The sequence below is a fragment of the Phoca vitulina genome, unplaced genomic scaffold (assembly GCF_004348235.1).
Source record: "Phoca vitulina isolate PV1807 unplaced genomic scaffold, GSC_HSeal_1.0 scaffold27, whole genome shotgun sequence".
Taxonomy (NCBI): Eukaryota; Metazoa; Chordata; class Mammalia; order Carnivora; family Phocidae; genus Phoca; species Phoca vitulina.
This window is the reverse complement of record NW_022589730.1, coordinates 24,443,294-24,469,183: the sequence shown is the minus strand read 5'-3', so window position 1 is coordinate 24,469,183 and position 25,890 is coordinate 24,443,294. Positions and strand designations below refer to the sequence as shown.

Below are 25,890 nucleotides of genomic sequence, written 5' to 3'. Positions count from 1 at the left end.
CCAAAAGTAAAAGCAACCAAAGTGTCCATCAATGGATGAATCATGGTACAAAATGTGGTACATCCATACAATGAAATATTATTCAGCCTTAAAAAGGAAAGAAATTCTGACACGTGTTACAACATAGATGAACCTTGAAGACATTATGCTAAGTAAAACAAACCAGCCACAAAAAGACAAATACTGCATGATTCCACTTATATAAGGCTCCTAGTAGAGTAGTCAAATTCATAGAGAAGAAAGTAGAACGGTGGTTGCCAATGGTGGAGGTGGAGACAAGGGAGATGGGAAGTTAGTGTTTAATGGGTACAGTTTCAGTTTGGGAAGATGAAAAAGTTCTGGAGATGTGAACAGATTTAATGCCACAGAAGTGTCCACTTAAAAACGGTTAAAATGAGGGGTACCTGGGTGGCTCAGTCGGCTAAGTGTCCGACTCTTGGTTTTGGCTCAGGTCATGATCTCAGGGTCGTGAGATCGAGACCCATGTCGGGCTCTGCACTCAGCGTGGAGTCTGCTTGAGATTCTCTCTCCCTCTCTCTCTGTCCCTCCCCACCCTGCACTCTCTCTCCCCCTCTAAAATAAATAAATAAATCTTTCTTTTAAAAAAATGGTTAAAATGATCAATTTTATGTTGCGTGTATTTTGCCACAATAAAAAAAAAAGCACATTCCAATTCCAGCTCAACTAGTTACGAGCTACGTGACCTTGGGCTAGTTTTTTTTTTTTTTTAGATTTTATTTATTTATTTGACAGAGATAGAAAGAGAGAGAACAAGTAGGCAGAGAGGCAGGGAGAGGGAGAAGCAGGCTCTCTGCTGAGCAGGGTGCCCAATGCGGAACTCGATCCCAGGACCCTGGGATCATGACCTGAGCTGAAGGCAGCTCCTTAACCAACTGAGCCACCCAGGCGCTTGGGCTAGTTTCTTAAGTCTCGATGTCTTCATGTCCTCATCTACACGACAGAGATGATAATGAGCCTTGCTCCACAAGCGTCGTCGTCATTAAATTACCTAACACATACGAAGTGCTTACAACAGTGTCCAGCACAAAATAAAGCCTCAGGAAATGATAGCTAGTGTTGATTCCAAAATGTAGTGGGTTTTCCCCCCAGTTAATTAAAATAATGCTTTATGCTTGTATAACCCTTTAAAGGTTTTTCACAGCACTTTCAAATTTATTAGCACATTTAAATCCCATGATGACCTCTTCTAATAAGCAGAACAGTCATAAACCCTCTTTTTATGTATACATAAATACATATGGAATGTATTATTAAAATTGATTTCACCTGCTTCACTCTTCTAATGTGGTTGTTGGAAAACTTTAAATTACATGAGTTTCCTCTTGTATCTGCATGAGAGCCACTCTAGAACCTGTCTCCCGAAAACTGAAGACAGTAGCATGTCTAAGTATTATAAACACACACAAAGCTAAAACCTACTCATTACTTCAGTGAACATGCCATTACCTTAGGAATCTCAAATTATATTCACATTCAAAAAGATAAATGTCTTTTCAAAGTTAAATCTGTGTCTCCCAAGATTGAAGATTTTTTAAGGCAAAATAACCCAGAAATGATCCTACAATAAAGCGTGTATGGGTCTCTAGTCTTTGTCACTGTATTTTTATTTACAAAAATATTTTTAGTGTCTACCCGCCTCACGACATCTGTCAGTCTGATCTCCCCATCCTTTTCTCCTACCTTCCCACCTAACAGGGTTGTTTAGCATGACCCTACTCCCTGGCCACTGCTGACTCAATCAGGGATAGAAATCTAATGTAAGCCACTCCAGTCTTGGGCAATTTGGATCCGAGATGGAAAGACAGGTTTTCCATACACCTGGAACTTGGCTGCAAAGCTGAGGGTTATGGGAAAACATCTTCTATCCACTGAGAAGCAGAAAAAGCAGTAAGAAAAATGAATAAAAGAGCTTTGAGGAGAAAAGCAGAGACTAACAGAAAGTACTCTCAGGATTCCTGCTGGCCTTCCAATTCCTGGAGTCAGTTCTTCCTAAAGCCTAGCTATGTTCTCGATCTTGGATTCAATGAGACATCCCTGTCTCTTCATCACATACGCCCCTCTCTCTGGTATATGCTAAATCAAATTGATTTTTGTTAATAACCAAAAGACTTCTAATTAATAAATCACTGTGGTCAGATTTAATAATATACATTAGTAATTGGCAAGAAGTAGAAACTATGAATTACTCAATTTATTGGTTACTCAGGCAAAAAATAAAAGAGGTATAAATACAAAAGACTGTAAATAGCTTTATGAGGTTAATAACTAAACCACATGCATAAAATCTGTTTCAGTGGTGCCTCTACTTTCTTCAGTCAATAACACTTTCTTAAAACTGGCTGGGGCGCCTGGGTGGCTCAGTCGTCAAGCGTCTGCCTTCGGCTCGGGTCATGATCCCAGGGTCCTGGGATCGAGCCCCGCATCGGGCTCCCTGCTCCGTGGGAAGCCTGCTTCTCCCTCTCCCACTCCCCCTGCCTGTGTTCCCTCTCTCGCTGTGTCTCTCTGTCAAATAAATAAAAAAGAAATCTAAAGGAAAAAAAAAGATTAAAAAAAAACTGGCTGGAACCAAGAGCTTCAATTATATACATGTGGCTACAACCTTCAAAAGCTTCTAAGTCTGTTCATTCAGCAAACACTGCCTGGATGCTCAGGACATGCCGGGTTCTCTGAAAGATGCTGCCTCTGCCTTCAGGTTACATGTAGAAATAAAGTAGACAGACTATTTGGTGGAGGGGAAACACCAAGATCAAGGCCAGCCCTTGTGTAAGCTCATGGGTGGTGCATCCAACATACCCCAGGAGCAGTCAAGGAAGGCATCACCAAGGAAGTAACTGCAAAAGAAGTCAGTCTGGCAGACAAAGGGGAGGGCTTTCCAGACATGAGTAACAATGCATGCAAAAAAGCATGGCCATCACAGAGAGCCAGGCACATTCTGGGAAGCAGAGGTTAATCTACACTGGAGAATGGCAAACCAGAATACTAGAAAAGTATACTAAATGGCTTAAGTCTGGAGTTCAGTTTCTCAACTTGTTCTCAACAGAAAGGCATTGAATGGTCCCAAAACAGGGTTCTGATTTATTTTTCATACAATATTAGCCTGAAAAAATGATTAATTCCAACATCTATTAGTGAGGCTGGTTTGGATATCACTTTCACCAAGAAATCTTTGATCATGTAAGACCAGGTCTCTGGTCTCTGCCCCAAAAACACCCAATTATGAAACTGAGTAGTTGGTAGCAACACTGCCCAATTCCTTGTCTGCACCTCCCTCCGCTCCGAGATTGCGGGCTCCTCGTTCATCACGGCATTCCCAGCCTGGTACCAAGCAGGGACGTGATAAAAATGTCCTGACTGAATGAATGCCATTGTCAGAGGACAAAACTAATTATTTCCCCCGTTCCTCCAGAAACACTTCGCACTCTCCAGCCCTCGAGGCAAGGTCTGCCCCAAAGCTTAAATTTTCATTAAAATATTTTTAAAATATGCTTATTTAATTCCAAGTGTGAAATAAAATTTCTTTCTGAAGCAGTGTGACTTCTTTGTCACTCAAGGACGAAAAGACGGGAAAGGCGGGGAATGAGCCCACCTCTCTTGGAAAGCTCCCTCTTGCAGTAAGCCAGCCAGCGCGTGCCGGTCTGCGATCAGGCCCAGCGGGCCCGGGGCCCCTACACGGGGGCCCAATCTCAAAGAGCACTGCTGCCACGGCCTCCTCGACAATCACCACTTCGGCTCAGAAGCATCTCCAGGGCCCAGATCATAAGCAACAGCAGACCAGGGAAAATGTCTCTTTCACCCATGCATCCCAGAAGAAAAACACTTGGTCGTGACCCAGTAAATCAAAGGTTCACAGAGCTGTGTTTGTAGCAGGACGAGTGCAGCTCCCGCACCCTGAAATGTCACTTATTTCTACGAAGGAAATCAGCCAGGCACACCGCCCCTGCCAAAAGCAACACGCTGATTGTTACAATAGAATTTCCCTTCCTCTCATCCCTCCATCCTCCAATTTTCTAAACTTCTTGGAACATTTCAAGAATAATCTTCGCTCTCATTTGCTTGATTTAGAGCTAAAATGAGGTGGGAAGCAACCGAGGTGGTTGGTAACTGTTGCCGCGTAGTATAGGCATCTACCACAGTGCTGTTTTAGTTAAACAAATGAGCTCAGATGTTCTGGCAGCAGGCAACTAACAAATCATCATTTGCTGTAAATAAAAGTAAAATGGTGCCGCAAAATCGGCCAATGTTTCCAAGACAATTACAATTAGAAACCGAATGTTGTTTCTGGAGGCAGATTTGGGGCACTGGGAGCATGGAAAAAGGGGGCAAAAGGGCAGCAAATATTTAGACCAATATAGATTCAATAAATGAGTATGACACAGAGAAATTCAAACTCATTGTATACATAACTCCACAACTCGAGGTCAATTTTTTAAATGTTGATAAGGGAGGTCAGGGATAAATAGTCAAAACTAGTCATCTCTTAATCAAACTTTTGCTAAATGAACTAAACTCTAGCTAAACCACCATATTGATCCAATGATCAGGTGTGGCACGGCCTGAAGGAATCCTTCTATGTGATAAACGCATCAGGCTCCTCCTCCGCAGGGCTTGGCCACTATTCCGGCAGCAACACAAACAAATGGAGTCACAGGAGTCTCAGTTTTGCTGGTGACACCCCGATGAACAGTGAGACCCATGGGACTGGAGAGAATTTCCCAAGAATCACACGCACACACCTCAAGAAAATGTGACACTGGTCTAGGGACTTTTCCAGTTTTAAGAACCTTCACTGGACTTACCTAAAGATAATTCAGCAATGAAGTGGTTATTAAAATTTTCACAACTACAGGCAAGTTCTTAAACGTTACCACTGCCGTTTCTATTCCCTTCCTTCGATTTCAAGAAGAGAATCTCCCTGGGGAGAACTCTATCAACCTCAACCTCACACTGTCCACATGCTTCTATGAGAGCTTCCAATACAAAATTCCCCAATGAATACCAATAATACGGCTCAACGATTTCTGAGTTATGTCTCAAATAAACAATACAATCGATGCCACCTCTGTTGAATGTGCTAACATACAGCACAACCAAGTTAAATAACCAGGAAGCACAGGCAGCAAAGAAGAGTGGTAGGATAAAGCACAGCAGATGAGTGGAGACCCTCAATGTCACCTGAATTTCACCCTGCATTAAATGGGAAGCCACTGGGCCCAGAATCAGGAACATACAGAACACAACTCTTAGAGCAGCAGCAGGGTGGCCCAGGTATACAACAGTTAAATGTCTGACCCTGACTACAACCATCCTGAGATTTTTAGAACAAAAAAAAAATGAGTAAAACTAATGTTTCTAGTAATGCATATGATAAAGCCTAAACATATACTCACAACACTATAATTAACCACTGAGGCCAAGGGTTGGGCCAGCAAACTTAGATAAACCACTAACTTAACTGTTACTAAAGCAGAACACAGTCAAATTTAAATGTTTAATGTTTTAAAAGTCTAGCTGAATTCTACTAAAATTGGAATACTGGGAAGGAGTACCAACAGGAAGAATACAGAATGTCTCTGCATCCACTGGATTCATAGGCCACTTTCAATACTTCTATACCAAGTATACAACCTCTCAACTTAACTGTTCCCATCAATTAACAGACTCCTGCACACTGGCACATGAATTTCCAATCATGTGGCCTGTTAATGAAAATGATGTACCCCCCCTGGCATAATGGAAAGAGTACATATTTTGAAGCCACGTGTTTAAGTTCCAGCTTCCTCGTTTCCTATTGGTATAACCTAGCCAAGTTACTTAATTTGAGAGTCTCAGTTTCTCATCTGTGAAATGCAGGTAAGGATACCACCATCTCATAGGACAGGTGTAAGGAGTATATGGCAAGGTATGGAAAATGCTCAGCACACGGCTCAATAAATGTGAGTTCCTAACCCACCACAAAAATAAAACAAAACCGTATGTAGTAAACTATCAAATCTGCATATATTTATTCTTTAACACACCTTCCAAGTAATTTACCAGTCTTCCCCTGTCTTCCCCCCCAAAACACAGAGGGAAGGATAAAACAAAATTCAGTAACTTTTGAGGTAGTTTTACACTTTTTGTGTCAAACAACTATAGGTGATCTGGTTTGATTTTATTTATATTAAGGTTTTACTATAGAAGAACAACCCTAGTGGATTACCAAGGAAATCAAAAGTCCTTACTCACCTAACAAAACTTACCAATTTTAAGTAACTTTTAATAAATGGCAGAACAAAGACTTACATCTAGGTAATTTTTCTTTTTTATAAGAAAATGGTTTTTTGGGATACCTGGGTGGCTCAGTCAGTTAAGCTTCTGCCTTCAGCTCAGGTCATGATCTCAGGGTCCTGGGATTGAGTCCCAAATAAGGCTGCCTGCTCAGCAGGATATCTGCTTCTCCCTCTCCCTCTGCTCCTCCCCCTGCTTGTGCGCTCTCTCTCTCTCAAATAAATAAAAAAAATTTTTTTTAAGATTTATTTATTTATGTATTTGTCAGAGAGAGAGAGAGCGCACAAGCAGGGGGAGCAGCAGAAGGAGAGGGAGAAGCAGACTCCCCGCTGAGCAAGGAGCCCAATGCGGGACTCGATCCCAGGACCCTAGAATCATGAACTGAGCTGAAGGCAGATGCTTAACCAACTGAGCCACCCAGGCATCCCTAAAAAATCTTTTTTAAAAAAAAGTTTTATTATTGTAAAAATGAGCCATACTAAAGACACAAGGTAATACTACACAGCTATGAGAACTGCTAAATTAAAAAAAAAAAAGAGTGACAACATTAAATGCTGGCAAGGACACAGAGAAACTGGATCTCACACACATTACTGGTGGGAATGTAAAATGATATAGCCACCAGAAAACAGTTTGGCAGTTTTGTATAAAACCAAACATGCACTTAGTAACTACGCTTATCATGGTGAGAATTTTGTTATGTATACAATTATCATCTCACTAGGCTGTATACCTGGAACTAACATGTCAGCTATACTTCAACTAAAAATAAATTTCAAAAAAATTTAAAAAAAAAAGAAACTTCAACCTGCACTTACCATACAATCCAGTGACTGCACTGTTGACCATTTAGCTCAAAGAAATAAAAACTTATATTCACCTGAAAACCTGTACACAACTGTTCACAGCAGCTTTACTCATAATAGCCGAAAACTGGAAACGATCCAAACGTCCTTCAATGGGTCATCATTTAAACAAACTATACACAACATAGACTACTACTCAGCAATAAAAAGGAATGAACTACTGATATACACAACAATCTGAATGGATCTCAAGGACAGTAAACTGAGTGAAAAGAGCCCATCTAGAAATGTTCACATATTGTATTATTCCATTTATATAACTTTCTTGAAATAACAAAATGACAGAGACTGAAAACTGATCAGTGGCTGCCAGGAGTTAGAGATGAGGGGGTGGGGGGCATATGAGACAAGAGAGCCTTGCTGGGATGAAATAGGTAAGCATCTTGATTGTGGTAGTGATTACACAAGTCTACACATGTGATAAGATTGTATAGAGCTATATATACACACACAAATGGGTGCATGTATAACTAACTGCTGAAATCCAACTAACTTTTGTGGACTGTACCCATGTCAGTTTCCTGGCTTTGATACTGAACTATAGTTATGGGACTTGTTACCACTGGGGGAGATGAGTGAAGGACATAAGGGACCTCCCTGTACATTTCTGGCAACCTCCTGTGAATCTGTAATTATATTAAAATAACAAATTTTTTAAAAAGTAAATCATAAAAATAAAGCTACACAAACCTATACAAGAGTTATATGAATAAACACATTTTTAAAATACAGACTTATACACAATTTTGGTTGAATAAATTACACTATATGAATGGTTTTTTAACTGGCTTTAACCACTTAAAATGCTGTGGCTCTTTTCCCCTTTCTATAAACATGATCATTTACAATGACTGTAATGTTATAGTGTGCAGATGCATCATTTTAATTTTTTTATCAACTCCTTACTCATGAACATTTAGGTTGTTAGCAATTTTCTTTCATACACTTTGCAATGAATGCCTTTACACATGTATCTTTCTACATATACTTCTGAACCTGTCCAATTATCTCAACATAAACTCCAGAAGTGCAATTGCTAGGTCAATGAACACTTCTGTTCTAATGAATATTGCAAATTACACTGCAGAAAAATTAAACCAATTACCATTTCCCCCAAAAGTGCATAACTGTGGCTTATAAGCCCACACATATTCCTGAATTTGCAAAATTACAAGCCCAGATCTTTTGACACCAAATCCTATGATCTCAATACTCAGATAAGCATATACTGACAGAAAGCAAGCATAAACACCTATATGACAAACACAGAATTTCTTTTACCTCTAAAACGGCGTATTCAAAGGAATTCATAAAGGATGTGATGTCTAACTGGCAAATTATTATCACGCCACTGTAAATTCTGAGCAAATGCTCTTCAACACCACCAAAACTCTTTAATACAAAAATGGACTGCCTGGTGCGTCCATTTTCGTATTAAACAACATGGGGGCCCATCAAGAACTACTGTACAGAGAGTTTACAACTGCTTTGGACTTAAACTCCATGTCACGGTCCTCTGACAAAGAATTCTGGCCTTAACTTCAAAAATGGTACAGTGAAGGGGATAAAGAAATGTTCAGTTTTGATAGAAAAAGAAAAAAAATTAGCAAATATTAAGTAAAAAAATTGTGGCTGTTTTTTCATTATAGAAATAGATGATCGACTATATCAGCCACTTATGCAGAAAATGTCTCCAAATGTCTTCAGCCGCAATTCACGAGGTGACAGGAGAGACTAGAAACCACCTCGTCTCGGCTGGTTAGATCTGCTCTCCACCACTACCTCGCCGAGACCCCGACATCCCTTCGTACATGCAAGAACAAAAAGGCCAGAGCTCGGTGTGAGAGCACACATCCCTTCATTCACCAACACAGTACCACTGTGAGATGGCGAGCAGTTTCCAAAACTGACCAATAAACAAGAAAGAACATTTGTTGGTAAGGAAAAAAAAGCTAATTTCATACGAAGCCTGTAATTCAAGAATTCAAGTTTCTGCAACCAAAATAAATATGTAAAAAGGGTCATCTAATAAACTAAATACCTATTCCTGTTAATTGTCACCTAGGAAAATATGGAAGTTATTTACAGTATTTTAGTCAGCTGGTGTAAGAGGTCAGCCAGGCTATGGCTGCCAAGCCAAACACTCACCACTGCTGTGAGCAGGAGCAGCACATTTAGGCTGATAACGGAACTGACCCGTGACTGGTATCATGGAGCCAATAGTACCAACCAGAAGGAATTGTTTGTGGCCCTTTAGCGGTTTCCACAATCCAACACTGGTTCCCCACCCACCTCTGGATTCTTCCATTTCTTTTCTACCAACCCATCTGTCTCATTCTTCATCTGTCCACACTTTGGATTTCTGAGTAACACAAGAGGTACCAAGGGATAATGCCAGGCCATGGTGCTGGCTCTCGGGGATTAAAGAAAGAAAGAGGTTGAATAACACATAATCTTAGAAAAGAGGCTTACCAATTGGTTGTAAAACAACATTGCAACCTAAATAACAGTCTTACCATACTCTCAAATACTGGGTTTCCACATAAAAGCAGATTTTTTATTTGTTTAAAGATTTTATTTATTTATTTATTTGACACACACAGAGAGAGAGAGAGAGAGCGCACAACCGGGGGAGTGGGAGAGGGAGAAATAGGCTCCCCACTGAGCAGGGAGCCTGACTCGGGGCTCAATCCCAGGACCCTGGGATCATGACCCAAGCCAAAGGCAGACGCCTAACCGACTGAGCCACCCAGGTGCCCCAAAAGTAGATTTTTTTTTTTAAGTTTTTACACTACAGAGAAAAATATTTTAAAAACTAAAGATGTGACTAAGTATACACTTAGCAGGACTTCATTAATTTGAACTCCACTAATTGAGAATTTCAGCTATTTGTCTAAAATGGAGTTTAAACGGACTTTCACATTGTATTTTAAAGAAAGTATTTCAACAAGGGAGGAGAAGGTTTAGAAAAAGTGTTTAACATCTAACAAAAGAAATGTGTTTAAAGGGCTGCCTGGCTGGCTCAGTCATCAGAGCAAGCTACTCTATCTCAGGGGGTTGTGAGTTCAAGCCCCACGTTGGGCATAGCGCTTACTTTAAAAAAAAAAAAAAAAGACTTTCTATAATTTTTTTTTTAAGTGAGAAAGGGGGTGCCTGGGTGGCTCAGTCGGATGAGTGTCCAACTCTTGATTTCAGTCCTGGTCTTGATCTCAGAATCTTGAGTTCAAACCCCATGTTGGGCTCCACGCTGGGCGTGGAGTCTACTTAAGGGAAAAAAAAAAAAAGAAGAAGAAAAAGAAATGTGTTTAAGGACCCTGGCATATTAATTGTTGATGTGGAAATAAATTTGCTGATTAGATATAATTTGCAATTTGTACAGACCTATAAACTATTCAAAGTGCTCTCACCATGGTTATTTCACTTGACTGCTTTCCAAAAACCTGAGAAGCTGACTGAGGAAATAGGAGCATTCTCATTTTACAGGTGACAGGAACACAGAAGCCAAGCAACTTGCCCAAGGTCACAATGTAAGAATAAACACATCTAATGTCTAATGCTCTTTCCATATGAATACTGTTTAGCTTCTTTCTTTAAATTTTTTTTAAGATTTATTTATTTATTTGAGAGAGAGAGAGAGAGGGAGGGAGGGAGTGCAAGGGGGGGGAGGGGCAGAGCGAGAGGAAGGAAACAGCAGACTCCCAGATGAGCTCGACTCGGGGCTCACAACCATGAGATCATGACCTGAGCCAAGACCAAGAGTCAAATGCTTAACCAACTGAGCCACCCAGGCACCCCTTAGCTCCTTTTTTATTAAAGCAAACCCATATAACATCAATCTAAAACACTACCAAACTACTTGGAATTTCTATACGTACCTAAAAGAAGTTATGCCATACATGGATTATCCACTATAAAAATTATATCTATGTTATGATTAAAATCATGTAAAGCCTATATGAATGACAAAGAACTAAAGAAAACAGAAAATTTTAAGCCTAATGAGGAAAGTGGCAGGATGACAGATGGACTTTTTTATGACTGTTATGGAATCATAAACTATAGGTTTGGTCAGAAAGCTAAATTTTAAAATTTATATATTCTCTAATTCACAGCTTTCAGCAATTTAAACTGGTGTTATTGTACTTACTTCAAGCACACCCATCTTCTATGTGAATCTCAATAACAACAGATGATAAACTCACAGTTCAAATCTTATTTAATGAAAAGCTGATGGACAGAAAGCTGTTGGGGGTAAATTATATGTAGATTTCTGAACACAGATTTGCTGAATGATCATACTACAATTATGAGGTTCAAAAAAGAAACACTGAAAATTCTGCCATAAAATGATTTCAAAATCGACAATAATGTCACTTTCAGCCCACAACACATACTCTGACAAAGATATAATGTTTTGTCAGTTTAAAACACAACCTGAGTAAATAAACAAGTAACCATTCAGCAAAGTATGGAAGCATTTCTGAAGCCTTTTTTTCCCCTTAGCAAAGAGAAAATTACAGAAATCATTCACAAAACTAACTAGAATCAGCCCATTCAGTGGTTAAACTGTGGGAATGTTAATGTTTTAAAAGGGCCTATTCATGGGAAAAAGTCAAAGCATAAAAACTGCATATAAATTTATTATAGCAATTTTTAATGCACCAAGCAGAACCAAAAAGGTGTTCATATTCATGTGATTCACGGACAATCCTATATGTTGTCATTCAACTGCCAAAATGAAAGGAACTATAACTATTAAAATGTCAAAGTTTCAGTAGCCACCATGCACCATAATATTGTCTTTATTTTCTCAAGAAAGTAACAGAAAAAAATGACTTCAAAACCCAGATTCCAACCAACACAGTGAGAAAAGGCAAGAAGGGAGTACCTGCAATAAAATGTACTTGCCCCTTACTTTAATGTTTTAAACAAGGCTAGTTACATTGCCCCCACTTAAACTGTTAGTTTGAAGGAGGAATCAACCTGGGCCAAACTCAAAGCATCTTCCAAAGGGATCTTGCATAGAAAGGTATAAATGAAAGAACAGGAAATAAAGGTTTTTGACTCAAGATGTAAAAACTGAACTTCTTTTGGGCCCTCAACTGGAGAAAATAAGATGCCAAAAAAAGTCTCAAATTATTTCTTCCCTTAGTCAAATGGTGAGGACGTGCAAATGTCTGATGGCAGAAACAGTTTAGGAGGCGGTCAGCAGTCCCCCCAAGCCCACCTCACTGGCAGAGCAGACACCTTCAACTTCAGGAGTGCTAATAAAACTGACAGCAAGGATGCCAAAGAGAATAAAAACACAGCAGCAGAGACAGGCATCAAAAATTCAAAGAAAAAAAAAATAATTTTACAATCACTTTATTGTTTCTGTCAGTTAAAAACTTGTGACCAAATTCAATAAAAGTCTCTTTTCCTGTTTCTCAGCTGAGGAAACAGATGAAGAACCTCTGAGAAAGGATCATTCTATAAACAGAGAGAAGATACACTCCACTCAAGGCAAGGTTAAAATACTGGACAGATTATCCATCTACTTGCGTGTCTTAAGTGTAAATAATGTAATCATTACCTTTACATTGTAATTAACAGCACTCAAACATAAAGTACCAGTTATTAGGACATACTGGGCTTTGAAAGTGCTTGGAAATGTGAACAGATAATCTGGTGATTCTTTACTCAAAGACTGTCATATAACTTGATGTGGCAGCTCTTTAACCATTATTTGAAGCTCAGTCTGTGATTATGCTTCCAAATGGAGATTGTGTAGCATGAAGGTCAACAGAATCCACCTCTGGAGCTACAGAAACTGGGTTTAAATCTGGTCAACATCAGCTGTGAGCTGTGTGATCTTGGACAACCCCCAAGTCTCTGTTTTCTCGCCTGCAGGCCCTACAGCACAGACCTGACAGGAGATCTACACAAGGACAGGCACCGAGGGCAATGAGCACAGCATCAGGCCACACAGTAAGTGCTCAGTTAACAACTGCTACATTAACAATCATGTTTGCATTAGCCAAGTCCCTTGGCTGAATATACATATTTTTTATAATGTAAGAGGGATCCCTGAAAAAAAAAAATATATCAGATTGGTAACTGGAACCTAACAATGCTGTACAGAAATGGAGAATGGGGGCGCCTGGGTGGCAAAGTCGGTTAAGCGCCTGATTCTTGATTTTGGCTCAGGTTGTGATCTCAGGGTCGTGAGATCGGGCCCCACCTCAGACTCTGCACTCAATGAGGAGTCTGCTTGAGACATTCTCTCCCTCTACCTCTGCCCCCCAATGTGCACACACTCTCTCTCTCTCTCTCTCAAATAATCGTTAAAAAAATTTTTGGGGCGCCTGGGTGGCTCAGTTGGTTAAGCGACTGCCTTCGGCTCAGGTCATGATCCTGGAGTCCCGGGATCGAGTCCCGCATCGGGCTCCCTGCTCGGCAGGGAGTCTGCTTCTCCCTCTGACCTTCCCCCCTCTCATGTGCTCTCTCTCTCTCACTCTCTCAAATAAATGAATAAATAAAATCTTTAAAAAAAAAAAATTTGGGGGGGCGCCTGGGTGGCTCAGTTGGTTGGGCGACTGCCTTCAGCTCAGGTCATGATCCTGGAGCCCCGGGATCGAGTCCCGCATCGGGCTCCCTGCTCAGCAGGGGGTCTGCTTCTTTCTCCCTCTGATCCTCTTCCCTCTCGTGCTCTCTGTCTCTCATTCTCTCTCTCTCAAATAAATAAATTTTAAAAAAATCTTTAAAAAATAAAGAAAATTTTTGTTAAAAAAAAGAAATGGATAACGTTTAAAGGAATGTGTAAGTACAACAAACTGAAATTTTAAAAACATGATAGGATGTAATATGTGCATACTATGGACATTATTCAGCCTTTAAAGGAAATTGAGGGGCACCTGGGTAGCTCAGTCAGTTGGGCATCTGCCTTCGGCTCAGGTCATGATCCCGGCCGGGGTCCTGGGATCGAGCCGCACATCGGGCTCGCTCCCTGCTCAGTGGGGAGTCTGCTTTTCCCTCTGCCTCTCCAACCCACCCCTCCTCCCGCTTGTGCTCTCTCTCGCTCACTCTCTCTCAAAATCTTTAAGAAAAAAGGAAAATGACACGTGCTACTGCATGGATGAACCTTGAAATTATGCTAAGTGAAAGAAGCCAGACACAACATGCCAAATATTATATGGTTCCATTTATATGAGGTACCTAGAATAGACAAATTCATCGAGACAGAAAGTAGAACAGAGGTTACCAGGGGCTGGTGAAAGGAGGAGTGGGGAGTTATTATTTAATGGGTACAGAGTTTCTGTCTGAGATGATGAAAAAGTTCTGGACATGGACACTGATGATGACCATACAACACTGGGAATGTACTTAACGCCACTGAATCACACACTTAAAAACGGCTACCACAGCAAATTCTATGTTATGTAAATTTTCCCATAATAAAACAAACTATGTGAGTAAAATCTTTCCATATTATAGGAGAGTTAGTAAATTATAACAGACTCAACTCAATTCTCAAATACCAACATGAAAACATGCTCATCTCCAAACTATCATGCAACATAAAAAAATCTCTAACATGGCCAAAAGTGCCTACATAATTTGTTTCCTTGCTCACTGTTCTGCCTTTTGCCATTCCTCTAACAAGCAGGACTTATTCCTGCTGCAGGTCCATATTCATACTTGCTGTTCCCTCTACCTGCAATACTCTTTCCCCAGAATTTGCATGGCTCAGTCCCTGATTTTGCTCATGTCTCTGCTTAAATGCTGCTTCCCTGCAGACCCTCTATCTAAAGAAATCTAAAGAAATCTCCTGCTTCTATTTGCTCCCATTCTGGTCACTCTTCATGACCTTGCTCTGCTTTATTTTTCTTCACTGCACTTGGTATTTTCAGAAATGATTTTACAGATTTATTTCTTTACTTATTGCCCATCTCCTCCACTAAAATACAAGCTGCAAGAGGGCCGGGACTTCATTCCTCAAGTTCATTGAAAGATTTCCAGCTCTTAAAAACTGCCTGGCAAATAGGGGGCATTCATAACTACTTTTTTGGTAAATAAAATTTTAAAATTCACATTTATTGGAAAGGAAATATGTCATACAGAATACACTAATTTTTAAGTTGTATAACAATAATACAGTATAATCCCATATTTGTAGGAGAAAAAAAGACATAAATACACATAACTAAATGTATCTGTAGGTACGTGCATTATAAAAAGTATGGAAGAATATATACTAAATATCAACAGTGACTTTCTCTATGTGATGAGAATACATGACTATTTTCCCTTTTGTTTTCTTATTCTCTAACTTCCCTACAATGAAAGATTTGTGTGATTTGAAAAAAGAAAAAAAAGAGATGATTTTACCAGCAAAGCAACTGCTAGAAACTCACTCCCCTTACATAGTTAGAGATATGCATAAAGACTTGGTTGCAATGAAGTTCATCAGAGTTTTACATATAATCACAAAAAAATAAACAACCAACATGTCCAACATTAGTTAAATAAATTACTGACATGATCCATAAGACGGAATATTGTACAGCTGTTTACAACCTATACTGTAAGAAAACACAGACATGAGGAAAATATAAGTTAAAGAAAGAACATGTAGAATACGACGCATTTCTTTTAAGATGTTATTTATTGATTTGGGAGACTGAGCGAGAGAGAGAGAGCGAGAGCACGAGCAGGGGGAGGGGCAGAGGGAGAGGGAGCAGCAGCCCCCCCGCTGAGCAGGGAGCCCGACGCGGGGCTCGATCCCAGGACCCCAGGACCACCACTGAAGCAGAAGGCAGACACTTAACCAACTGAGCCACCCAGGCGCCCCCGATGCAAACATTTTTAAAGGAGAGAATTGATGGCATATACACCAAAATGTTAATAATGGTTACTTCTTTTTTCTTTTCTTTTTCTTTTTTTAAGTAGGCTCCATGCCCAGTGAGAGCCCAACTCGGACTTGAACTCAGGACCCTGAGATCAAGACCTGAGCTGTGATCAAGAGTCGGACGCTCAACCGACTGAACCACCCAGGCACCCCAATAACGGTCACTTCTGATCGCTATTATTTTTACCTTTTTTGCCTCCTTTGTGCTTTGCTGCATACAAAGGCACCAAAAGCAAACATGCATTACTTAAGCATTCAAAAACATGAGCGTAAGCGACCCTGTTGACGGTGCCAAAAGCCGCCTTCTTGCCTTGTTTGAGCGCCATCTAGTGCTCAGTACACATAATACCATTTTCGCAATGCAGTCAAGGTTTCTAAAGGTAGTCTTACAAACTGGACATTATGTAAGCGCAGAAACAAATATCACTATACTCCGTGTCTGACCTGATTTCTAAAACAACTGAACAACTGATTCAAAAGAGTCATAGGATTTCCGATCTTTAGGATAAAGCAGTTATCAGAAAAATCGGTTAGATTTCTTTTCTTCATCCCTCAAATATTTTAGACTAACTCTCAAGACAGAGAGACTAACTCCTTGAAGAAGCAGAAACTCAAGACACTATACATGCATTATGGTGTTTTATCCTCCCCCAAAATCTAGACGGTAGGTATTATTTCCATTTTACAGAAGCATCAACAGGCTCAGTGGGATTAAGCAGCTTGCCTAGATTCACAAAGCTGGTAAGTAGTGGGGCTGAGGTGCAAGACAAAGTTGGTCTGGCTCCAAAATCTGTGCTCCCCCTACCATGTTTCACTGTCTCCATTTTTTACAGGTCACCAAAAAAATCAATGCACCTTTTGGGAAAATGATTCTCATTCTCAATTAGTATACACGCATGTGGGCCTCTAAAAAACAAAACCAATACACAGGCCAAAAACAGAATTATAAATACAGAGAACTGGTGGTTGCCAGAAGGGAGGGAGGTGGAGGGATGGATGAAATAAGTGAAGGGGATTAAGAGGTTTAAACTTCCAGTTATAAAATAAATAAGTCATGGGATGAAAAGTACAGCAGAGAATATAATCGAGAATACTGTAATGACGTTTGGTGACAGATGGTGACTACACATTGTGGAGAGCACTGCGCAATGCACAGAATTATTGAATCACTATGTTATACATCTAAATACATCTATTACATTGCAGACAAATGCCACAGTGCATAGCCATGTATACATGGGTAGAAGTGATTCTTGTGAGGGCACCTGGGTGGTTCAGTCATTCCGTCATTCAGTCATTCAGAATCAGTCAGTGATTCTTGTGAGGGCACCTGGGTGGTTGACATTGTATGTCAACTATACTTCAATAAAAATTAAGTATACAAGCTGTCACTATATTGCTGAGTATTGCTCTCAAATCTAGAACTGTAAGCTCATTAAGCATTTATGTTCAAATCAATTATCAATTTAAAACAAAAGAACGTTTAGAACACACTGTACTATCTACTCTTCTGTTGGCCTTGTCAGTTCCATGAGGACAGCTGTCTCGCATTTGGTTCTCCTGCCCTACTTTCTCCTTTCCTGCTCCTTCCAATCTATCATTCAGCCAACCCAAAAAGTAATCTCCCTAAAACAATACTTTCACTAAATCCACTCAACAAGAACCTACAATTCTAATCCTCAGCTTTCTAATAGGTGTGGCCAAAAATAAGCACCCTTCTCCAGGTCACCAGACCTGGACAGCTCCATCACTTTACCCTGCAACACCATCAATCATGTTGGGAAGCGCTTTCAGTGATCCGTAAAATCCGTTCCCAACCTATTACACTTGTTTCTCATACCCTGCCAACACAAACTAGAAGAATTAATGGAAGTCATTTGGTCATACTTTGCTCACAGCACAAGAATCACTTTTTTTTTTTTTTTTTTTTGAGTAGGCCCCACACCCAGCATGGAGCCCAACTCAGGGCTTGAACTCACAACCCTGAGATCAAGACCTGAGCCGAGATCAAGAGTCGGATGCTTAACCGACTGAACCACCCAGGTGCCCTCACAAGAATCACGTCTACCCATGTATACATGGCTATGCACTGTGGCATTTGTCTGCAATGTAATAACAACACACTGGAAGAAATCCAAATGGTTAAACTATATGGCTATATTAATTTTGGTATATCCAGGGATGATACGCTATGCCATCAGAATGAGGAAGCTAATATACAGAAGGCTCTCCAAATTACAATCAACGGAAAAAGCACAGAGTGCAAAAGTATATATAATATATATTATTGTCTAAAACAAGGGGATGTATGTGCATGTGTTTGTAAATGCATGTGCTATGGATTGAATGTTTATGCATGTGCATAATGCATATGTTGAAATCCTAACCCTCAAAGGTAATAGTTTTAGTAGGTGGGCCTTTGGGGATGATTAAGTCATAAGGATGAACCCTCATGCACAGGATCAGTACCATTATTAGAAAGGCCCCCAGAGAGCTTGCTCCCCCCCCCCCCCCCCCACCATATGGGAACAGAGAAGGTACTGGCTGGGCAGCAGGAGGAGGGCCCTCACCCAATCATGTTGGTACCACAAACAGACTTCTGGTCTCCAAAACTGTGAACAATAAACTCCATTTGTTTATAAGTTACCCGGTTGGTGGTATTTTATTATAGCGGCCTAAACAGACTAAGACAACATGAAACGTCCCTTGAAAGTACATTTAAGAAGACTGGTAACACTGGTTGCCTCTGGGGAAGAGAACCAGACATATGGGAGGACAGAGGAAGAGAGACTTCCCACTTTTTAACTTCTGTGTCTTCTAATTTTGGACCACAAGAATGTATTATCGGGGCGCCTGGATGGCTCAGTCAGTCAAGCATCCGACTCTTGATTTCGGCTCAGGTTGTGATCTTGGTCGTGAGATCGAGCCCCGTATGGGGCTCCATGCTCAGTGGGGAGTTTGCTTGAGATTCTCTCCCTCACATGCACTTGTTCTCTGTCTCTCTCAAATAAATCTTTAAAAAATAAAGAATGAGGTCACCTGGGTGGCTTAGTCGGTTAAGCGCCTGCCTTCAGATCAGGTCATGATCCCAGAGTCCTGGGATCGAGCCCCACATCTGTTTCTCCCTCTCCCTCTGCCTGCTACCCCCCTGCTTGTACTCCCTCTCTTTCTGTCAAATAAATACATAAAATCTTTAAAAAAATAAAAATAAAAATAAAGAATGTATTATCTTTCCAGACAAAAATAAATTATTTTTAAAATTCCATCTACAGACACCATGGCTCTTCCATTTCGGCACACCATCTGCCAATGCCAGAGAGGGCTCTAACCACAGGACAGGCCCCTGTGATAATCATTTCCCTCTAGCAAGCTAGAGTCCCACTGGTCCACACCCACACACAGAACTGTGTCCTGCCTCAATGCCTCTGTCCATGCTCTTTTCAGAGGCTTCTGAATTCTCTCTTTCCTGCTCTCTCCCTTTCTAAATCATTCACCTGCTTTGGGGCTCTGTCCACATTCCAAATTTCCAAAATACTGACTATGTAATCCTGACTAACCTACACGGTATCCATGTACCTTCTGACACTGTTTGTTTGGAACATGACAACTGATTCTATAACTGAATTATTTAAAAAAAAAAAAAAAAAAAAAAAACACACTGAAGAAGTAATACAGTGGACCCTGAACAAATTAAAAAAAAAAACCAAACACTGAGGAAGTAATACAGTGGACCCTGAACAATGCAGCGGTTAGGAACACCAACCCCTACAAAGTAGAAAATCCACATGTAACTTCAGACCCAAAACTTAACCTCTAATAGCCTACTGTCGACCAGAAGCCTTACCGATAACATTCAGTAGATTAACACATATTTTGTATGTGTATTATATACTGTATTCTTACAATAAATTTAGCTGGAGAAAAGACTAAAATCATAAAGAAAATCATAAAGAAAATACATTTACAGTACTGTATTGTGAAAAATGTGAAAAAAAAAACCCATGTTTGGGCGCCTGGGTGGCTCAGTTGGTTAAGCGACTGCCTTCGGCTCAGGTCATGATCCTGGAGTCCCGGGATCGAGTTCCGCATCGGGCTCCCTGCTCGGCAGGGAGCCTGCTTCTCCCTCTGACCCTCCCCCCTCTCATGCTCTCTGTCTCTCATTCTCTCTCTCAAATAAATAAATAAAATAAAATAAAATAAAATAAAATAAAATAAAATAAAATAAAATAAAAAACCCATGTTTAAGTGGCCCTGCAGAGTTCAAATCTGTGTTGTTCAAGGGTCAACTTTAATTTCCGCTGAAGGACAGAGTGATGACCACAGGTGATGCAGTTAGAATAGCTAATAAAATGAAAGCCTGATCCTGGCCTTTCTACTGAAAATCTTTCAGTGGTTCCCTCTGATACTAGGACAAAATCAAAACTGCTTAGTATTTTCTACAAGGCCCCTCAAATTGGCCAAACCCCCAGCGCTCACCTCTTCAGTTTTGCACAGCTGCCATGTTTTTCCTCACCACTGGGCTTTCCCTCGGCCGCCCCCTGACTGCGGCCAGTCCCCTCCTACTCCTGCCCCCTTCCCTCTGGCTCAGGACTCTGAGCATCACTCCTGCTTTGGTTGCCTCCAAAAAGAAGTACTGGTCGAGGGACACAGGGGTAGGGAAGAGGCTTTCATTAAATATCCTCTGGTACCTCCTGGGATTTAAACCAGAAGTGAAATAAACAAACATACGCCACTTCCTCCTGGAAATCTGTGACTCGCCCTGTCCCATTCTAACTCAGACACTGAGCTGCTGCTGTGTTCATGCTTCCCGGTACTTCTTCTGTAACAGCCTTTATCATACTCCACTGTACTCATCTACTGGTTTACAGATAGATTGTAAGTCCTTTGAGGGCAAGAGACGTTACCTAGTTCCTCATTATATCCTGAGAAGCAAATGAATAAATAATAGCTTATAAACAGTGAAAGGTCATCTGGTCCAGTCATTCTCAGTGACAAGCAGGACACATACTATAAATGTGTTCGCACACACTGCACACTCACGTGGGGATACTCAGATGCCCGCAAACCAAAAAAATAATAAGCACAGTTTTGTTTCTGGTTTTTGCTATTATTCAGTAATTTAGAAATGTATAAAATCAGCCATGCAAGTAATTTAAAAATATTTTATCAAGAAAAATAAACAGCACGTTACTTAAACTTTACTCTTAAATCAATCTTGATTTCATCTCAGAGTTTTGCTTCACAAGTAATTTGAATAAGGTGAAAAGTTAAAAACTATTGAAGAACCTAAATAGGATTTTGCAACCATGCCTGGAAACTCTTAACAAAATCTGATTACTCTAGTGCCAAAAATAATTTATAGTAAGGAAGGATTAGATTAGTCCTAAAGGCCTTACAGTTTCTAAAAAATTGGCAGACACCAATTTTTGGCTGCAAAAATGGGCTGCACTTGAAAACAGCACATATGGGTCCAAGGAATTCCAGGAGTGAGCAATCTCAAAAACGTCCAGATTCAGAATCTTCCCTACAGAGATTCATCTCAGTCCTGAGTAATTCACAAAGTAGGTAATCCCATCCCTGCCTCTGTCAATGAGGTGGCACCTGCTAGCTCAGAGTCAAGATCCTACAGGTCACACGTCAAACACCAGCACTGAGGGGGCGGGTGTCTCAAACAAAGCGACAGAGGTGCACCACCACAAGTGAAGCCCTTGGGGCTATTCCCCCCACACCCACGATATGCAGTGTATTAACTTTCAGCTTTTCACACTTCCTGAGATTCCTGTATACTTTTCTGTATAAACTAGGGTGAATTAAGAAAAAGGAATGACATCCAAAAGAACACATGAGAGCAGCAAAGCATCTTCGAGAAAGAGCAGTAATTAGCAAAGCAAACTAGAGAGCCATGGTAATTCAAACCATGAGGTAAACTCCAGAGGGTTAAGAAATAGACAGAAGTGGCTAACACCTTATTCCCATCACTGTTTCTTAAGCAGTCCATCCTGCCCCCAGTACTCCAAAGTGCCAGTTCGGCATAAGTCAAGTCCATGAGCACACAACACAGCCTTCTTCTTCTCCAAAAGTACTTAGCTATTTAGGTTATTTTCTTTGCCATTTAACTTTTAGAATCAGCTTATCAAAATCTCTCCACCTCACCCCTCCCCACCCCCGAAAAAAGCTGTTGGGATTTTAACTGGAATTGCCCTCTCTATAGGTCAATTGGGGAAGAACTGACTTTTTTGATAGTCTTCTAAATCTTCTCCATTGAGTTAAGTCTTCTTTAATGTCTTTCAGAAGACATGGAAGTACACTGTACTGTAGTTTACATAAGGGAAAAGAGGATTTGTTTTGACAACAAATGATGAAGTCTCCATATGCCCTTTCTTCTCTAAGTATTATTTCAACAGGCGCCATGGTACTCAGGGACAACTCCTCAAGGATTAAGGAAGTGGTTTCAAAATTTGCTGGTGCTACAGCTGTCTCCAGTTTGACCTCTCCTGCCCCTCCACAGCATCTTTAAATTTCCAAGGATCTCAGAAGCAGTAATAAGTACCCGCTTCATATAATGTGCAACTAATCCATGCTATCACATGAACTGCAAACTAAGTGAAACTTCTGAGGCCCAATCCAACTGTATCCAGAAGTTAGAAATTAAACTTTATTGCCAAAATACATAAATAGTTCACAAAAAGGAAATGCCAATAATCCTTAATCCTTAAACACATAAAAATAAACATAACCTTGATCACTAAACAAAGGCAAATTGAAACCATAAGGACCACAACACACATACGTACGTAGATTTTTTTTTTTTTTAATTCACCATAAAAAGACAGAGAGACAGTCCTTCCAAGCCTGGGATTGAGGGAGAGGGGAAATACTTGTCACCATTATACTATTTTCATTACTGAAAATTGGTAAAGGAAAAGAATTAAGTGTTTACCCTTATTTAATAATATAGTAAAAACTGTTATTTTCTATAACCTAAATGATGAAGGAAAGCTCTTCTTTACAGAAAAATTCAGTTAATAAATGTAGAAGAAATGACCAAATTAGAAATACCACCATTTTGTAATTTCTTACGAAACAGGTGATTCAGACCAAAATCATCAACATACTCAAACCTCTGAGCAAACTTAGCATAACTAAAACCACACATTTTCTGTATCCTGATGTTATACAAAGTATATATATAAAAGTATATATATATATATATATATATATAAAGTATATAAAATCACTTACATAATACCCTTACCAAAACTGTTTAAATTTTATCAAGCCTTTCAATCTGACTTCTAGTTTACAGAAAACACAAAAAATAAAGGAAAACACGTTACGAGATATGAGAAGCAATCAGGTAAATCAAGGTCGAACATTCTACAGAAAAACAGACTCAATTTATTCAAAAAATTAATAGCATGGGGAAAAAATTGTGGCAGGGGCTGGAGAGTGAATACTTCTAAAGACATTTAAGAAATATAACTACCAAATGCAACGTATCCACTGTATTTAGTTCCTAATGTTAGCAACCCTTATAAGACAACAGGGGGAATGTCAATATGGACTGGGTAGGAGGAATTACTGTTAATTTTGTTAGGTCTGATAATGGCATTATGGTCACAGAAGAAAACATCCTTATTTTACTTTAAAATACTTAAGAAACAAAAGTAGATGAAGCAAATACGGAAACAATCCAAATGATATTAATTATGAATGGATAAACAATATATGGTATATTCATACAATGAGCTACCACTCAGAAATAAAAAGGAATGAAGTATCGATACATGCCACAACATAACATATTCACAGACTTCAGGGACTAAAACATCTTTAGGTGGCCACTATTCTGCCTGTCACACTAAACCTGTTAAGAAAGAAAAAAAACAAATTTGGGACACCTGGGTGGCTCAGTTGGTTAAGCATCTGCCTACGGCTTAGGTCATGATCCCAGGGTCCTGGGATCGAGTCCCACATTGGGCTCCTTGCTCAGCGGGAAGCCTGCTTCTCCCTCTGCTTGCCGCTCCCCCTGCTTGCACACACTCTCTCTCTCTGACAAATAAATAAATCTTTAAAAAAATAATAAAATTAAAAATTAAAAAAATAAAAATTTTACACTGCAGATACTGAATATATGGGAATTCAATATTCTAGTCACTCTACATTATTATAAAAACTGATAGACATACAAAGTTAAAAATGAGATATTGGTTTTCATGTATCAAACTGGCATAGGTCAGAGTCTAAAAATGCATTAAACTGACAAAAATGTGGGAAAACAGACCTTCCCATACTCTGCTATAGGAGTATAAATTGGTGTGACTTTCATGTAACAGTTTAGCAATATCTACAAAAATTATAAACACACACACACACACACACACACAAAAACACAGAACACTCTAACCCAGCAATTTTACTTTGGGGAATTTATACTAGAGATGTATTTGTACATATGGGAAATGATGTATGCAGCATTATTTGTTATAACAAAAGCCTAAAAAACAACGTCCACAAACAGAAAACTGATTAAGTATATTCTACAGATACTCTGCGAGCATTTAAAAGAATAAGACAGTTGCATATAAGCAAATATATATATATATATATATATATATATATATACATACACACACATACATACACACACACACACAAGATACATTTTACTTAACCGTGGGGGGAAAAAAGCAAGGACAGCAGCAGAAAAAGAAAAAGGTATGTGTAGGATGCTAGCACTTGCGTTCAAATAATTTTCTAAAACTACATGGATACGTGCTTACGTAACCTCGTACTACTCTAGAAAATGCAAAAGAAACTGCTATGAGGAGTCATCTCTGGGGAAGGGAGATGGCTGGGTGGAAGAAAGGAGAGAGAAAACTGTATTTCCTACTCGCATACCTACTGGCACATGTATGACAGAGGATGGATCGATGGACAGACAGAACATTAAGAACATTTTTTTTTTTAAATCAGCATACCACTCAAGTTCATGTGGCCTTCTACATGAATTTTCAATCTCCAAGTAATCTTTTACCTGCTGGTTGGTGCGGGGAAAGAAAATGAGAGAAGCTGATTCCAGAACGGGTCGTTCTCAGAGACAGATTCTGTGCCCGATAACTTTTTTAAGTACTCATTTTTAGGAAGATCACCGATTCTGCTGCTGTTCGATCCCATCTTTAATCTGGTAGATAATTTGCCCTTAAGCCTTCATTTCCACAAGACAACCTATAAAGAATGAAAAGAAATTTCAAACTTGTTCACAATTAGTCATCATATTTTTCCTATCTTTGGCATAAATGTGTAAAAAAAAAAAAACTGTAAACTTACTTAAGGAAATCACACTTCTCTTTATTTTTAAATATATTAGACACCAGATACAGAGTTATAAAGGAGAGAAATGGGGCTAAATCTGTCTTAGCCAAAACACACACAAAAATCCAAGTGTATGCTTGTAGATCTTTGAATGGGCACACCTCTGCCTAAGAATACATCTCAAAGCAAATTCCTAACAATGACAACTTATTACAAATTGTCTGAAAATGAGGCTCCTTTACAATAAACGATGGTGATAGAGACTGGATGTCTTGAATGTGCTCAGAAGAAGAGCAAGCAGTTGAAGTGATGACCACAGGCTACCTATGCTCAGGGGAGAATGAGACTTGAACTGAGTTACATGCTGAACGAGAATGGCCTCCCTGTTCCAAAGCAGTCACTTCGTGTCCTTCTTGTTCTGCTGTCATGCACACCAGCATTTATCGGCATGTCTCTTCTCCTAAACCATGCGGCATTTGGTTTTTTGGGGTTTTGGTTTTTGGTTTTTTTGGCGAGGGAGGGAGAGACGGACGG

The 25,890-nt window shown here is 39.8% G+C and overlaps 1 protein-coding gene across 5 annotated transcripts in view; it reads right to left on the bottom strand.

Moving 5' to 3' along the window:
* The window catches only part of DYM (dymeclin), a 419,774-nt gene that overhangs the window by 371,378 nt on the left and 22,506 nt on the right, over positions 1–25,890 (bottom strand). For all 5 annotated transcript variants that reach the window (XM_032422734.1, XM_032422732.1, XM_032422736.1 and 2 more), the window contains exon 2: positions 25,079–25,269. In XM_032422734.1, coding sequence (XP_032278625.1) covers positions 25,079–25,218 — 140 coding nt within the window. In that variant the 5' untranslated portion in view covers positions 25,219–25,269. The remainder of the gene's footprint in view (positions 1–25,078; positions 25,270–25,890) is intronic.